Below are 16,904 nucleotides of genomic sequence, written 5' to 3'. Positions count from 1 at the left end.
TAGCTAGGTTACTCCTCTCGTGAAAATGTGACTTTACTCTCTGTGTGTGTTGGAGACTTGTGGGAAGATAGAAGCTCTATCAATGTTGCAATTTCTATTAGTTGCCAATAGAGGTCGATACAGGTCATAGATTACTTAATGCCCCTTTAACCACAACAACTCCTCTTTTACACACGCTGTGCTGAAAGTTAACACAAGATGTCGAAACAATAGGAAGTTTGTTCATTTGTTGCCACTGCTGTAACACTGATAAGGGCTCTGCTGAGGTGAAACGTTCTGTCAAAATATAGCTCATTGTAATGTTTTCACCACTTTTTACATGTCACATAGGATTTTGTGGGTTAGGCTTTGTGCAGAGCAAAGAAAAAACCTCCTATTGTTTCAGTGTTTAACTCATGTGAAGAGCCTGTGTTTGTTTACCACAGGCAAATCCAAGTGGTGCTTGAAACCCTTTTGTTGTCTTGTAGCACGGGATGTGCTGCGGCTGACTATCTGTCCCACAGACGAGTTGAAACGGGTAACGTCCTTAAGAGTGTGGCTCTCTGTTGGAGCCGTTTGTTAGTAAACTAGTCCCAGTCTTTGATTCTGCCAGGAAGCAGGCAGTCAGTCTGTCAGTGGGGGCAGAGAAGGCCAGGCATGGCAGCCAATCTAGGGTCAGAGCCACAGTTTGACCACCGGGTGGCGTGGTTTCCCTCTGCAGAGTCTCTGCTTCAGTCATTGAGGCTCAGCAGCCAGTTGGTCCTAGTGGAAGGCACATTCAGGACGGCTCAGTAGCCAACAGGCACATTATCAGGACAGACAGAAGTGTGTGTTTGTGTGTGTGTGTGTGTGTGTGTGTGTTAGATCTTGGGCCTCCAGCCCTGTATGAACTGTGTGATCTTGGTGACGTGCAGCCGGCTCAGGTGGAAGTCATGTGACAGGATGTCCTCGGTCAGCTGCACCAGGAGGCTGCCGTCGATCCGCTCCCTCTGGAACACGCCCACCGCCGCCTCCGACAGGCCGATGAACCGCAGGCAGGCCGACACCTCCTCCAGCGACAGCGCCGACAGGTCGGCGGGGGGGCGCCAGGCGGGGTCGGCGGGCGCGGCCGGGCCTTCCGCGACCCCCGCGGAGGTCCCGCCCCCCTCCGCGCCTCGGGAGGAGTCTGTCGCGGGATTGGCGGGCGGCTCGGGGGAGGGGCAGGGGGACTGGCGGTTGAAGGGGTTCAGCGCCCCGAAGGGAGCGAACCGGCTCTGAGGGGGCGGCGGCCTCAGGCGCGGGCCGGAGGGGTAGGAGTCCGCCCACGGCTCCGCCCAGGTGGCCTGCGCCGGCTGGGGGTTGGCCGTGCCGTCTGCGGGGAGGGCGGGGACCGGCTCCGGGCTGGAGTGGGCGGGGTTGGGGGCGGGGCAGTCGGCCCAGGAGCAGGGGTAACAGTAGAGGGAGGCGTCTGGAGAGGGGGAGCAGCTGGGACAGAGCAGGGGAAAGTTCAGTACCTTCATCACCTAAATGTTTATTCATATCAACCGACAAAACTCAAAACCAATATGTGCAAATTCTGATGCATATGTGTCATACTGGGCCACGTATCTATGCATCATATTTCATTAGATCATTTGGATTTGACCTATATAGGATTTTGAAGATCTATACCAATATTTTTTGACTGAAGCTGCCGATGGCCGATATTTTGTGCCATCATTCAATAGCTTCATATTAGATTATTTTCATGCCAATTTTTTATTATTTCTATTTATTTGTAGCAAGGGTGGAAAAGACTCTGATACAGCATTTAGACCAAGGGACACTAAAACTCTCCATTGACAGTAATAATAATAGTAATAATAATAAAAACATAATAAAAAAATATGAATGCATACTTGTGTGGAATCTGATCAAAATGTTACATTAGAATCAATTAAAGTTAACGGCTTCCCATAGACAACCAGTGTAGCATTCTACAATAAATATTTAATCAATCAAACTGCATCATATCCATCATATCAGAGGTGGACCACACTGACTGGCTGATATTTATGACATATTGATTCTTAATAAAATGCCAGCCTGATATATTGCCACATATCTCATGCTACAATGACAAAATGATCACAGTAAAGTATAAAAGTATAATGTTTAAAAAATAAAAGCTGATTTTGTGAGTCTGTATTCTCAGTGATGATCTCATTTGTTTACTAATGTCTCAAAATGACTGTAGTAATGATGTATTGATGCTAAAATACTACAGGTAGCAGGTTTCGAGTAAAATATTCATACTGTACCTGTCCTGCAGTCCAGAGGAGTAGAAGGAGAGGTTGGGTCTGGGGGAGGTGGAGGTCTTGGGGAAGCGAGGCGGGACGGGGGGGCTGGGGGCCGGACTGGAGACCGAGCCTCCTTTAGAGCAGCGAGGGGGGACAGGAGGGGCGATCAAGAAGCGACACTCCTCTCTCACCTACACACAAACACACACACACACACACACACACACACACAAATGAGACGTGAGAAAGAGAGTTCACTCTTCAAACTTGGCTTCTCGAGAGGTTTTAGTGTGTGTGTGTGTGTGTGTGTGTGTGTGTGTGTGTCTGCTGGCTCGTTTCTATGTTTTGGTTGGGTAAATGTCAAACTTGATGACCTTTACACCTCAAACACACTCCCTCACACACAGCTCTTCACACACACACACACACACACACACAATTTACTGGCAGGCTAAATATCAGGGAATGAAGAACAGTGTGTGTGACAGGGTATAATTCAGCTGAAGTGCTGACATCAACACCCACGTTCCCTCTCTCTCTCTTCCCCTCCTAGCTGCCACCACGTCTACAGACAAAGTAAAATAAACAAAACAAACATGATAATTTCACCCTTCCAAACACAGACGCAGTATAAAGCAGCACAAGCAGGCAAAGTAGCATGTTTAGAATGGGGCGTTGTTAAAGGGGAACTCCACACTAAAACACTCTTTTTGAGGTGTTTAGTACTGTGTAGTTATGAAACACAACAATGCCGGTCATATTGTCAACGTTTGACAATATGTCGGTGTCATATTTATGTCACTAAACCTGGCTCAGTTCGCCCTCCAGTGGCGAAAATGATCAGTTTGAGATGCAGCCAAGTTCAGGGACAATTGTCCTAAGATACGTCATTTGGTAAAAAAAACAGTTCAGTCAGGACAACTCCCGTATTGAGATTAGTAAGTTTATAAATGTTTATCAAGTTCAAAAATTAGCCTCAACCGTCGCTGTTACAAAGAAATATCGATCTACACACCATGTTACACATACTTGCACTGACACAGTATTAAAGTAATAATCCGCGACATTGTGATATAAATAAAGGTCTGTTTTGCTACTCTCTATCGTCAATTGATATAACACAATAGAGATTCAACTTATATCCAGTTCAAAATCCTCCGGTGCACAGGAAGTGATTTACGTTTCTGGTTTGTTTGGAATAAATAGAAGAAGAGCTGGGTAGTTAGCATGAGCAGCGATCGGTGGCGGCTGGTCAATAGAGGGTGCCAGGGCACCGCACTGCTATAGCATATCCCACACCATGGGAATAGAACTTTATACCCATCAGTAAAAAACCATACAGCATACATGTTCACCTGCATCCTTGGTGATGGCATGTTCGTGTGCTGTGTGCATTGGCCTATAAGTGTGTGGCAGAGATTCCAGGAAGTGTGTGTGTGTGTGTGTGTGTGTGGTCAGTGAGGTTTAAAAGCTGTAATGTATGAATAATTGAAGCCAGCAATCATGACTTTTAACAACCGGATGCTGCCTTGGACAGATAGGCAGGAAGAGAAAGGGAGAGGGACAAAAAGAAAGAAAGGGAGAGAGGAGTGCAACTCACAGCATCTGATTTTGGAGGTACAGGTGGCGGGGTGGACACTCTCGTTACCATGGTGCCGACAGAACCGTCCAATGAGGAAGAAGAATGGAAGGAGATGAGGTTCGGCTCCTTCCCCAAGCCCTCCGCGTTCTGATTGGTCCAGAGCTCCTCGTAAGGGATCTCCTCACTGGTCCTCATGTCGGCCTCCGGCCACTCGGGAGTCACGTACTCCCTCTCCTCGCCCGGCCCCTCCCCTAGCCGCTCCCCCAGCGAGTCCCTGCAGCGCTGCGACAGGCCGTCCGAAACCCCGCCCCCGTAGCCGCACAGCGAGAGGCGCTGCAGGGCCGGCGCCAGCGAGTCCTGACCCGACACGCACATGCGAGAGCGCCGCGGGCTCACGCACTCCTCCGTCACGCACTCCAGCTCCGGCCGGGTCTCCCTGACGGCGCGGGAGTAGGCGTCGGGGTCGAAGGCGTGCCGCAGCAGCAGGCTCTCCAGCGCCGCCGTGTGGACGGAGGCCTCGGCCACGTTGAACCGGGGCATGCAGCGCAGCAGCAGGAAGTGGGAGGGGGAGACTTCCTGGCGGCGGAGCACCATGCAGAGCACCACCGTCTTGCTGACGATGTTGAGCAGCTTGTAGCGGTGGCCCTCCCGCACCACGTGCCGGTCGTAGGGGTTCCGCGGCGGCCGCGACGGCACCGACACGTTGACGGGGAGGCGGACCCTCTCGATGATGCTGCGCACCGTGTGCTCCGCTCCCAGCATGCCCTGCTCCAGGGGGGAGCGCGTGCAGAAGCGTCCGCGGCAGGCGAAGGGCAGGCTGACGCTCTGGTTGGTGCGATGGTTCATACACACCAGGCAGGGAGTTTTACCTGAGGAGGCAGACACAGCGGTAAAAGTCGATTAGTAAAAGTAAAAGGTAGCCTGTTCGAAATGTAGCCTACCCAGAGCAAAAGTTACTGAGTTACTTTGAAAAGGCAGACATTGTTACATTTTCACTGTGCAATGCCAAAAGTACAACAGGACAGAGGATAGGATGACGGTAACTAAAAGAATGAAAAAACAACAGAAAAGACAAGGGTACAGGACTGTGTGCGTAACGATATTCAGGGGGAATGAAGTACTCATCCCATACAACATTGTGAGTGACATCATCGATTTGGGAATAGTGATGACTGGTTTGTAATGACTTCCGCCCATTTCATCCCTAAAAAAGACTGGCAAAACCACATGCTAGCTGACTAATGTTACTTGGCTCTTGTCTGGCTACCAACTACGCACCATTCTGGAGCAGGTACCATCTCTATGGCCTTTCTGACTGGTGGGAACTTGCTAAAGCTTGTGGGTAGAGTAGTGTTTGATGAACCTATAGTCGTTTCACAATCTGATACTTACAGCAAATAATCAAGTTCCCTATGAGGAAAATGAATGGGAAGTTTACTTCCAGAACCTGACAGTTCAACTCTCTAGCTACTCACTCAAGCAACAACCATACAGGTACAAAGACAGAACTTTCTACCATGACCAGGCTTGCTCAGTAGTCTGCAGAAACCCAGCATCTCTCATTTTTTCCACAACTACCTTAAATATATGGGTACTGTGACACAACTCAGTTTCATCTTCACTCCAGAAGTGAGAGGATCCAGAGTTACCAAGGCAATGCCAAGGTAATATTGAAATATCCCAGGTACCTTATCCAGGTTTCTCGTTGTCCGGACAGGAGCTTATCCCGGTTATTGTAAACAGGATCTAAACTTTAGCCTTTAATTGAAGAGGCCCAAGACATTTAAAGACACCTATGTGTATCGGCCTATGCCTTCATCAAGGTGTCGGGGACACAGTTTGTGGTCATAGTATTTCCTTTCTTTCTTTCCAGTACAATTCCCAGTCTCCAAGTCTACCTGGGGTGGTTAAGGAACATCTGAAGTGTTCCTAATGTTGTTCCTCTTTAGGCACGCTCACACCAAGCAAGTTTGGAGCAGTTTATTTGAACTCTGGAGCGTTTACTCCTTTAGTTTGGTTCATTTGGCAGATAAGGAGACGGATGTTGACATCTGATAGCCAGCAGTTCCTCATGCTTGGAATGAACCGCAGGCAAACTTGAAGTCAAGATAAGGTTAATAAATTCTTTGGTACCTGCTAATCAAGTCAAGCTGCAGTCTGGACTGATGTTCATATGCAGCTGTTTCTTCATGTGTTCTTAACTATTACAAACACCATAGAAGGTAAAGTATGGCAAAGCGAGAAGACAAGTCCATCATGCTTAGATGAAGTTACCCAAACTGTCCAATAAAGAAGCTCCTTGTGGGTCCATGTGACTTTTGTTTACAAGCCCTGACTCACTTATAACTGGGTAGTGTGAACCTAAGCAAACCAAATACAAAAATGCAATAAAATAAACTTTTCCACTATGGTTCGGACCAAAGAAAATGAACTGTAGATGTGATGGCACCCTTAGAAAATCCCTTAGGGAGTATTAGTGTGCATGTAAACATACAGTAATAGGGCTCCATGAAACAGGACACAGCGGGTTAGGCCTTACTTACTTCGGGGAGTCTTTCCCAGGCGTCTCAAGAGCGCGCTCAGTCCCGTCTTCTCCCTCGAGGGCGTGGCGCAGAGAAGCTCCGCCTTCCCCATGAGTGACAGCTCATCTCCAGCCTGCAGAGTGAAGCTGTAGGGCTCACTGTCCTCGCTGAACTCTCCCGACACCACCTGCAACACACACATTTACACACACACACACATACATATACATGTTACGCGATATTGTACGACAGCAAATTTGAGTATATACAGAGTATGTACTGTTCATGTTGCTCAAAAACGGTGAAATAACCTACATACACGTCCTTAACTAAGTGTTTTGTAAGACTTTTTTTTACTATTTTGCCTTACTGTTCTTTTGTTCTTGTCATTTCTTCTTTATTTTCCTTGGTTGTAAAGCACCTTTTTTGAAACATAGGGGCTGTCTTAGTGTTACAGAGTCTTATAGAGGCTGTCTAACCATTTTTTTTAAAAAGTGTTACATAAATAAAGGTTATCATTATATTATTGCTACACTACTCATTACTGGGAAGAGTAATACTATTACTGTAACACATTACGACCCAACCCAACAATTATAATGTCAGTGCCTGGGAGAAAATCATGTTGTCAGGAGCTGAGAGAAACTGCTTGGTTTCTCGTTGCTGCTCATGTATTTTGGACATTTTCCGATGCATTATCAGTCACTTGTCTTGGTCGCATTTATGAAACTCCACCGGTTAAAAGCTGAGTGTAGCGGCAGAGCGCTAACCTTGACGCTGAAAGTGATGGTTTCCATGACAAAGACTCGGTCAGGGAAGACTCCGGCAACCTCCTCCACACTGGAGAAATACTGGACCGGATCCCTGACGTCCCGGTCTTCATCCAACAGCTTGAACCTCCCTACGGAGAGGAGGGAGGAGGAGGAGAGGAAAGGAGGAGGAAGGAGGGAGGAGGATGAGAAGAAGGAAGGATTAGGAGGAAGGAGGAAGGAAGAGGAGGGAGGAGGAGGAAGGAGAGGGGAAAGGGGAGGTTAAAAGTTGTTTTCGTTCTTTCTTTCTTTCTTTCTTTCATTCTGTCTTTGTGTCTACAACCTTACTTCAAACACACACACACGCACACATATACACACACACACATCCACAGCAGACACTGTTTGGAAGAGAAGAATGCAGAGACACCTCCGTGACCTATGACCTGGCTCTCTCTCTCTCCCGGCCAATCAACAGCCGACAGGGTTGGCATGGCAACCAATAAAGGACCCCCATTCTCACGCAGAGCAGAGACACATCACCATGGAGACACTCAACACATACACTCACACACAACTCTCTCTCTCCTTCACCCTTTCTTTCCCTCGCTCATCCCCCCTCTGTCCGTAAATCTTCCACACTCCTGCTCTCTCTCTCTCTCTCTGTCTCTACCTCTCTGTACCTCTAATCCAAGTATTCCAGATCAGGAAACGATGTACAGTCTTAACAGAAATGGTTCTGTGTAGTACCAGAAAATGGTAAAGAACCATTTAAAAAGGTTCTTTATTGTTCCAAGCTCAAATGGTTCTACTTAGGACCTTTTGCTGCTGTAAAGAACCATTTTAAGAATGCATGAGGTGCTCCAAATCAGCAGAATTGAAAAAAAAGGCTTTAAAGAGCCACACTAGATTCTTTATTCTGATGTTCGGATGGTTGTTTGAGTCATTATGGTGTTATTGAAACACTAGAACCCTCCTTTTTCTGTGTATGTGTGTGTGTGTGTGTGACACAGACACAGTGTGTGTGTGGGAGAGATCAGAAAGTTTTTTTGTCTGGGAGGCAGAGCAGAATAACAAGCACCTCCAGGCCAGCAATATCCAGATCCCCTCCTCCTCCTCCTCCTCGGCATCACCTCCCTCCCTCCCTCCCTCTCTCTCTCTCTCTCTCTCTCTCTCTCTTTCTCCTCCACCCCCACCTTTCAATTCAAACAGAGCCCTGAGGATAAGGAGCTTCCACCCTCCAAACAATACCAGCAAGTGCTACTTTTCAACATAACCCCCCCCCCCCCCCCAAAAAAAAGAAATGTGACAGAGTGAGGACGGGTTTGTAATGAAACAGGGTTTACTACTAAAACAAACTCTGGTTTAGGACTGAGGGAAAGACTCCAGCCTCCGTCCTGCAAAGCGTTATTTAGGTACTGGGATCATCAGCAAGTCCCCAAATGTTGCCAACACTTCCTTCAGAATACAACAGAGAGACTACACTATAATATCAAGCTACCATGGAAATGTAGTTCCAGGAAATAAAAACTGCATCACAAAGAGGCTTTCAAACTCCAGAGCCTGTAGCTTTTGGTTCTCATACAAGGCTTTGGGTGCCAGTTCCACATTGCAAGGGTGCTTGAGGCGCCACTTGCTTCCCTGCAAGCCATTCACGACAAGGGATCATTCAGCTTTCCTGTCCTCTACCCTTCAGTCATCCTTGATGCTCGCTATGGAGGGAAGAGGTGATAGAGTGAGGAGGAGGCAGAGAGAGAGAGAGGAGAGAGAGAGAGAGAGAGAGAGGGATGAGAAGGCGGGAACATCCTGTTGTTCGTCCCCAGGGGGAAACCTATATTGCTCTCCTCCTAAGCTTATTTAGACTTCCTGTATGAAGTCATCACGCAGACATTAGCTCATCGGCGATGGCCTCTGATTCAACAACTCACCTGGCATCCTTAAAGGAGACATGAAGGTAATCTTAAAAGTAAACGTAAAAATATATACAAAGTAATTCTACAAAGATATAAAAGTCAGATTTACTGATTATTTGGTCTAGTGTTAGACCGATTTACCGGCTTGGCGATATATCATGCCGATATTGGCCTTTCATTAAAAATCATATCTGGTTCAGTCAGTTGCAGGAGTTTGATTGATTACATATTTATTGTATAATTGATCAATAATACACTGGGTGTCTATGGGAAGCCCAGAACCTGAATTGATTCTGAGACATTTTGATCAGATTCCGCACAGTTATCTGTTATTATTATTATTATTATTATTACACTCAAAGAATTATTAGACTCTGTTACAATAAGACAGCTCCTATAAGACTGCGATTCACGAAGACAGTTCCTATAAGACTCTGACTACAGAGTAAAGACATTTTTATTATCCCTGAAGGGCAATTTGTCTGGCAGCCAGCAGATTAAAAGCAGCAATAAAAACACACAAACATATAAAAGAGAGAGTACATCAAAGTGCATCAGCGACGGCACAGAGCGTACATCAACAATATGAGCAAACATTATAGTGGTAGCAGCAGTCGGTGCCAGCATCACCATCATTTGGTACTACTATCAACATCATCCTCACTAATGTGCCATCATACATTAAGTTAATAATTACATTTATTAATAAAATCAATTGCATCAGTGATAAATGAATAGTGGGACCTGTTCGTTTTACCCATAGGCATCCTGCATCTGCGTTCAGATGGAAGCAGTATAAACTCTTTGTAGAGAGGATGCTGAGAATGGCTTGGGCCTTTTTGGTGGCACTGACTTTGTACAGGTGGGGGAGATTATTTGGATTGGTGCCAGTTATTATTGCTAAGTTTAGCAAATAGAAGAAAATGTTAAAACAGACTCAATAAAAGAAGAGCAACAGAGAGACTGAGAGTTCTGTCTACCTTAAAACTACAAACCCTCCTTAAAAATAACACACGTTGGTTGCTTTTTTTTTTTTTTTTAACTAAGACAACCCCTATAATATTCTGTAACATTAAGACAGTCCTAAAATAGTCTGTTACACTAAGACAGCTCCTATAAGACTCCATTACAGTAAGACAGCACTTATAACATTCTGTTACACTAAGATAGCCCTTATAAGACTCTGTTAAACAAGACAGCTCCTATAAGACTCTGTTACAGTAAGACAGCTATAAGACTGTTAAACTAAGACAGCTCCTATAAAACTGCTACACTAAGACAGCTCCCATACGACTGTTAAACTAAGACAGCTCCTATAAGACTCTGTTACACTAAGACATCTCACATAAGACTGTTACACTAAGACATCTCCCATAAGACTGTTACACTAAGACAGCTCCTATAAGACTCTGTTACACTAAGACATCTCCCATAATACTGTTACACTAAGACAGCTCCTATAAGACTCTGTTACACTAAGACAGCTCCTATAAGACTCTGTTACACTAAGACAGCTCCTATAAGACTCTGTTACACTAAGAGAGCTCCTATAAGACTCTGTTTAACTAAGACAGCTCCTATAAGACTGTTACACTAAGACAGCTCCTATAAGACTCTGTTTAACTAAGACAGCTCCTATAAGACTCTGTTACACTAAGACAGCTCCTATAAGACTCTGTTTAACTAAGACAGCTCCTATAAGACTCTGTTACACTAAGACAGCTCCTATAAGACTCTGTTTAACTAAGACAGCTCCTATAAGACTCTGTTACACTAAGACAGCTCCTATAAGACTCTGTTACACTAAGACAGCTCCTATAAGACTGTTACACTAAGACAGCTCCAAGTGGACTATCACTCCAAGTAGACCAGCGTGAAATGAAAACTCACCTTTTCTATAAACCCTAAAAAACTCTCTCTAAAAAACTCTAAAAAAGAACTGTTGTTTTTCTACCTGGCTCTTATTTCTTCACTATCACATCTCTATTATGCATAAATATCCTAGGGGCACGGGAACTATTGTCTGGCCACTTTGACATTGAACTTTGCATTCCTTACTGCAAGCTGCTTTGTGATATTGGCGATCTAAGAATTGAACATATTGTACTGGTGTACAGCCTCAGTCTCAATCACACCGGATAAATGCGTCAGCCAAATACCTAAAATGTAAAACGCTGAAATGCCCAAAATGACGATGATCTCAGACCCCCCCCCCCACCCCCCCAATGTCCTTTCATTCTTCCGATACGGAGCCGGAGAGGCGGCAGAGCAGTGCGAGGTGACATCAGCCCTCCATCAGAAAGAGGAAGCGGCGGAGAGGAGGCATTAAGATCCAGTTACAGGGCGAATAATGTGACCGGTCGGACACTCGGAACAATGGGGACGCGGGGATGAGCTCCGGTGAGGTAATACTGTCCAGACCCCCCCATTGAGCAGGAAGACGACGCGTCAATGGGCGCGAGTCGGGTGAGGTCACGTTCGGCGGGCTGGCTGGCTTTATTGATGTTGTGAGTGTGTGTGTAAAAACTGCACTAGGCTTCCACCGATATGGGTTTTTGAAGGCCAGTACTGATATGGATATCTGGATACGGTTTCAGTGTTAAAGCTGCCGATAGCTGATATCATGTGCCAATATTCAAACTCTTACATTGCTGCCTTTAAATGAATTAATTTACATAAGAAACATTATTGAACAATGAGATAAATGAATGTAATGTCCAAAGTAAATAACATTTCACTGCAGGTTTTACAGATTGTTTTTATGTTGCTGTGGTCAGAGAGGAACTTCCATCATATCAGATGTGGACGACATGACTGATATCTGATATTTAATAAAAAGGCCAATATAGGCCCCATATATTGGTTTGTGTGTGTGTGTGTGTGTGTGTGTGTGTAGGTGCAGCCATGTTCATCTACTCTTGAAAAGACATAAATTCCCCTCCATGAATAGGACAACTGGAAAAGTTTGACCTTGTGAGAAAAAATTTATCTCCATAAGGGAAGTGGATATTTTTAGGGTAGGGATGAGACTTTTGGCTGTTAAGCAGTTTTTGGAAAAGCAGTGTGTGTGTGTGTGTGTGTGTGTGTGTGTGTGTGTGTGTGTGTGTGCGCTCACCCTGGTATTGCAGAGGGATGTCTATCTTGGGTCCGATGACATAGTGTCCCTCCTCTAAGCTGTGGGCCGTCACCGTGGTCCACTGGCGACAGGAGTGTAACAGCACCACATCCTCCTCCGACAGGCCCTCCACACACTCACCTGGGACACACACACGCACACACACACACGCACACACACACACGCACACACACACACAAACACATAGAAATGGATTATGCTCAAACAATAGTCTACTGGCTTGAGGGCCAAAACAACAACAGGCTCTGTTTATAAGGTCACACTTAGCTCAGCAATGGAAAACACTAATACCCCCCTCCCCCCGCCACACACACACACACACACACACACACACACAAACACATATTCAGTATTCAGTGTCCGTAATTACTGCCATCAGTGATGATTCTCCTCCCCTAAGCTACTCATCAGGACCCCACTATGTGGCAACCCCCTATTACACAGCCCACATACACACACACACACACACACACACACACGCACACAGCTCTCTCGCTTTCACTCGAGCCATCATGTAGCAGAACATTGATTTCTGCTGAGAGCACAATGGTACAATTCAATCACATAACACACACACAGCTCACTCTCACTCTCTCTCGCTCTCTCTCTCTCACACACACACACACACACACACACAAATCACATGGATGGCCATCTTTTTTGTTCATGTTACTGATGGATAGCTGCTTCTTCCCTTTTAGTCAAACAATTACATTGATGGACAGCTGAGCAGGAACACAAGGATGCATGATGAGTGGCTGGAAATAGAGATATGAAGAGCCTTTGACTCAACATGTAATTATCTTTAAAGGGACTACTCCAACTATTTGGGAGTTTGGCCCATTGGTAACTCCCAAAAAGTCAGTGTAGTCCTTTAATAATAAGAATGTATTTATATCATTTATAATGCTTATAACATCACAAATGTATGTAACCCAGTGAACCACTGCAAGACCCTGAGCACTTGTCTTTTCTCAAGTTTTAAAGTCCGAGAGTTGTACATTTGTTTTGACTGCACCACCCATCCCCCTCCATAAGACCTCGTAACCAAGGGGGATTCTTTCAATAACCGGTTTTAACATGGGGGGATGCCACAGACTCCTTTACAGTCCCATTTCGGGGCTTTCCTGGCCTATTGAATGGGCAACATAAGTGGCTAATTCAGAGATGTGATCAGGACAACTCAAAAAAGCAGGAGGACATCTTTTTTGGTGTCCTCGTTAACTTCTTCTTTGGTTAGTGATTTCCTACATTTCCCAGAATGCCTTTGAACAAGCCCGAGAGAACAGGCATGAACTTGTTGCATTCAGCTGTGAAGAAATGGGTAGAAATAGCGATAGCAGAGCAAAGGTTTTTCCAGTCACCATCCTACTGTCAGTGGAGAAATTGGTCTCTCTCCTCTCCTACGATGGATTTCTCCCTGTATGATTGTTGAACGTCTCTCGGTGCAAAATGGCGGCTCTAGAAAGAAGCCCTCGCTCTCTCATTCTAAGGAACTGACACCAAAACATTTACCGTTGATGTTTTAGATCGCTGAAACATTTTCTGCTATCAAACTCCATTGTAGCTGTTGTCTCTTTAAACAGACAAAGGAAAGGAGGGATAGGAAACAGCAACACATTAGCCCACCATCCACCCCCTGCTGGTTGAATTTGATCAAATTGCCCACTACATAAAGTTTGGAATGTGGCTTAACGTTTTTGGTGGCTTCCAAAACAGACCTGCCACTCTCACTGTTTTACCAGCCAATTTGATTTATCTCCAAAATTCTATTTGGTAAACTGCCACAGAGGCTGCAAACTGAATGCAGGATTCTCTATGTGATGCCTATATATTCTCTATGTGATATGTATGGTGATATTTTATGGTGGTTTGCACTACTTTTGTAAGTGTTTTGCTTTGATTGTTTTCATGTAAATCACGTCAAGTTTCCTTGTGTATGAAATGTGCTGTACAAATAAAACTTGACTTGACCCACATTTTTGTCAGTGGTTAATTTGGTACCATGCTGGCTGGGAGAGAGGGGCCCATCTGCATTCATGCTGCACTGGGAAGACCCCCCTCCCCTCCCCTCCACCCCCACCCACCCACCCACCAGACATTGGACTGCAATCTCTGCATATCAAATTATGATTATTGTTATTATGGTTATGATTATTAAATGGAGAAGAAATTGGAGAAAATGCTGACTTCATGTCCCACTGTAAATAAATAACCACCATCTGGGTTGGCTGCCTGTGCAAACAACCAGTCAACTGTGGGGTAACCAGAGTGCGGTTAATAAACACCTACTGGCTCTCTCTCTCTCTCTCTCTCTCTCTCTCTCTCTCTCTCTCTCTCTCTCTCACTCACTCTCTCTCTCTCTCTCTCACGCACGCCGCCGAAGCGAGGTGCGTAATTTTCGGGGACCCTGACAGGGCGCGCGCCTCTGTCCACGAAGCAAAGTTGAAGGTCTCCTCGTCGCCGCTCGTTAGTATTCCCCACATTCACCGACAGATTACAGCATTTACATATGAAAAGAATTGAGCAGCACTTCAGCAGCACAACAGACACTTTGTGGCTTTCCGGGCAGCGCTGGACTGCAACAACTTTGGCCATGACACCCCCCTCCCTCCCTCCTTCCCAAAGTAAAGACCCCAAATCTGGTTAAGCGGAGAATCACATTGGCAGCAATAAAGAAATCAAACAAACGTAAAAACGTAAGATTAAAAAAAGAAATGGACCGAAAATTAAATAAATACAATGAAATAAAGTAACTGTTATAGGGATTTGATAGTCAAGGTTTGTTAGGCCAGACATTAGGTTGGTTTTCACCTCGGTGTCTTGACGGTGGAGATGGTACAGCTGTGTCAAGCAACCCCGGAGTGAGCTAGAATAATACCGGAAGTAATGCGATTTTTCTTTCAAAATAAAAGCGCCAAAATGTGTCACGTGAAACAATAGTAAACATATCGCCCCCCATGAATGATGAAGTTCCTCTCTAGGCCAATCAGTAACAAACATGATGCCTGGTTCTGATCTGTAAATCGCATTTGACCAACAAATGAACAAACAAACGAACATAAAGCAAATCGGAGGGAGGCCTGCAACTAATAGGCTAACTAATTACATCTGACAGCTTGCAATTGGAACGAATGGAATGAATGCATGAATGGAAAGTATGAAAAAATGAACTGTGGCATTATGAGGGTGTGCAAAAGTCTTTACGAATAGCTGTGACACTGATATGGGATTTGGTGTTTTGAGTCTTTATGTTCTGGCAACATAGATGGCAAGTGCATGCATGTTAGTGGAGGCTTATTCTGACCAACTTATGTGCAGTGATGTAGAGCTCAATTTAAAGCTGCACCAGGCAGGATTTTTATGTAAAAATACACCTGTCTTACCAGCTTAAATCACAAAGTAAGCTTGTAACAGAGAGAGAATGTCTCATCAGCTCTATTTCAGACGTCGCAAATTCACCTTGTTTACCCAAATTAATATTTGGTGTCAGGTAGGTCAGTGGCAGGAAAACATTAGATATTTTGCCTCTCTCGTCTCTTTGGTATCCTTTGGTATGAAACAGACCAGCCAGGTTGGTAAACATGAGCGTGCTGTGTGCACTTGACTGACATCACCTTACAGGATTTCTGGGTACTGACCTCAATTAAGTCAATTAAACTTTAAGAAAATATATTGATTTTCCTGTTTTCAATTAATAAATCCTATATTCAGATAGTACTTTCTTGAATGTAGCTTATAGGCTACTATGAAATTATCTCATATAAATTTATGTCAGCTTAAAATGGTGAGTAAACTCTGTCTTACAAATAGAGGTGGGCAAATTGACTTTAGTTGGGTCTACCCTGCACTACATGCCTGCTCTCTATTAATACTGATCTACTGATCAATTACATTTTCTTTTTATTACAGATCTGTCCATTTGTACATTCTTCTTTCCCCACTTCTGAACTTTGTATTACTCGAAAGAAGTTGGTCAGTGAAGGTTTTATTTTGACAGTTTAAACGGAAGTCCTATTTTACATTCTGGCGACCTTGACACTGATGAAATACGCTGAAGATTCTTCCTTAATTACATTTTTGTTTTCACTTCCACACTTTGTATTACTAAAATAAAATCCGTAGAAACACACGTTCGTCGATAACGGTTTTATTTTTCAACGCTTTGACGGGAAGTAGCCTACAGTTTTGCATTCTGGTTATCTTTAAACGGGTGCTGTGGAGCCAACGGAGCGGAGGGGGACGTTAAAATAACAGTTGTCTGAGAGAAACAACTGCCCTAAAAGTTTTTAACGGTCGTGGTGCGGGTCAGAAAACATGGAAGAGCTCGGTTCTCTCTTACCGTGGGCCAGACGGACCAGTGTGGGCAGACGGAACTTGCTGACCACCGCGTCTAACGGCAGCGCCAACGGGCTCCAAGCGATCTCCGACAGGCTCGCCGACAACTTCTCCATCCTCCCGGGTCATCACGGTACCGGAGATGATGATAACGATGATGATGGTGGTGGTGATGAAGATAATGATGAGGTGGTGCAGGGTGACGGTGATGGTGGCGGTGGTATAATGGCAAAGAGTTTCGCCATGTTTGAATAAGGGCAGCGCAGTCACAGTCGGTGCGCGCGGGGCTCGGCACGCGGGGGCGGAGGGAGGGAGCGCGAGCCCTCTCGCTCTCTCTCCCTCTCTCCCATTCACTCTCTATGTCCCTCTCTCTCTGTGTGTGTGTGTGGTGGGAACATGGGCTTCAGTTGGTATGGCAAGGTACCTT

General features: G+C 45.3%; 1 protein-coding gene across 1 annotated transcript; it reads right to left on the bottom strand.

The window, feature by feature from the left end:
• Positions 1 to 839: 839 nt before the first annotated feature.
• On the bottom strand, positions 840 to 16,593 carry gareml (GRB2 associated, regulator of MAPK1-like). Its single transcript, XM_071513206.1, has 7 exons — positions 16,482 to 16,593; positions 12,119 to 12,259; positions 7,112 to 7,242; positions 6,363 to 6,528; positions 3,838 to 4,688; positions 2,259 to 2,428; positions 840 to 1,443 (listed from the first exon to the last, which is right to left on the bottom strand). The coding sequence occupies exons 1-7, from the start codon at positions 16,591 to 16,593 to the stop codon at positions 840 to 842; spliced, it is 2,175 nt and encodes a 724-aa protein (XP_071369307.1).
• Positions 16,594 to 16,904: the final 311 nt, after the last annotated feature.

The sequence above is a fragment of the Centroberyx affinis genome, unplaced genomic scaffold, assembly GCF_046629955.1.
Source record: "Centroberyx affinis isolate AG114_WGS23_722 - 3 ecotype Tasmania unplaced genomic scaffold, CSIRO-AGI_Caff_v1 ptg006847l_1, whole genome shotgun sequence".
In the NCBI taxonomy this organism is placed as follows: Eukaryota; Metazoa; Chordata; class Actinopteri; order Beryciformes; family Berycidae; genus Centroberyx; species Centroberyx affinis.
This window is presented reverse-complemented; position numbering and strand designations above follow the sequence as displayed.

Coding starts and splice junctions, on each gene's coding strand:
- gareml (XM_071513206.1), bottom strand. CDS start 16,593: ATGGAGAAGTTGTCGGCGAGCCTGTCGGAGATCGCTTGGAGCCCGTTG. Junction 4,689..6,362: donor CCTGGGAAAGACTCCCCGAA/GTAAGTAAGGCC, acceptor CTGCCTCCTCAG/GTAAAACTCCCTGCCTGGTG. Junction 2,429..3,837: donor TACCTCCAAAATCAGATGCT/GTGAGTTGCACT, acceptor GTTTGTGTGTAG/GTGAGAGAGGAGTGTCGCTT.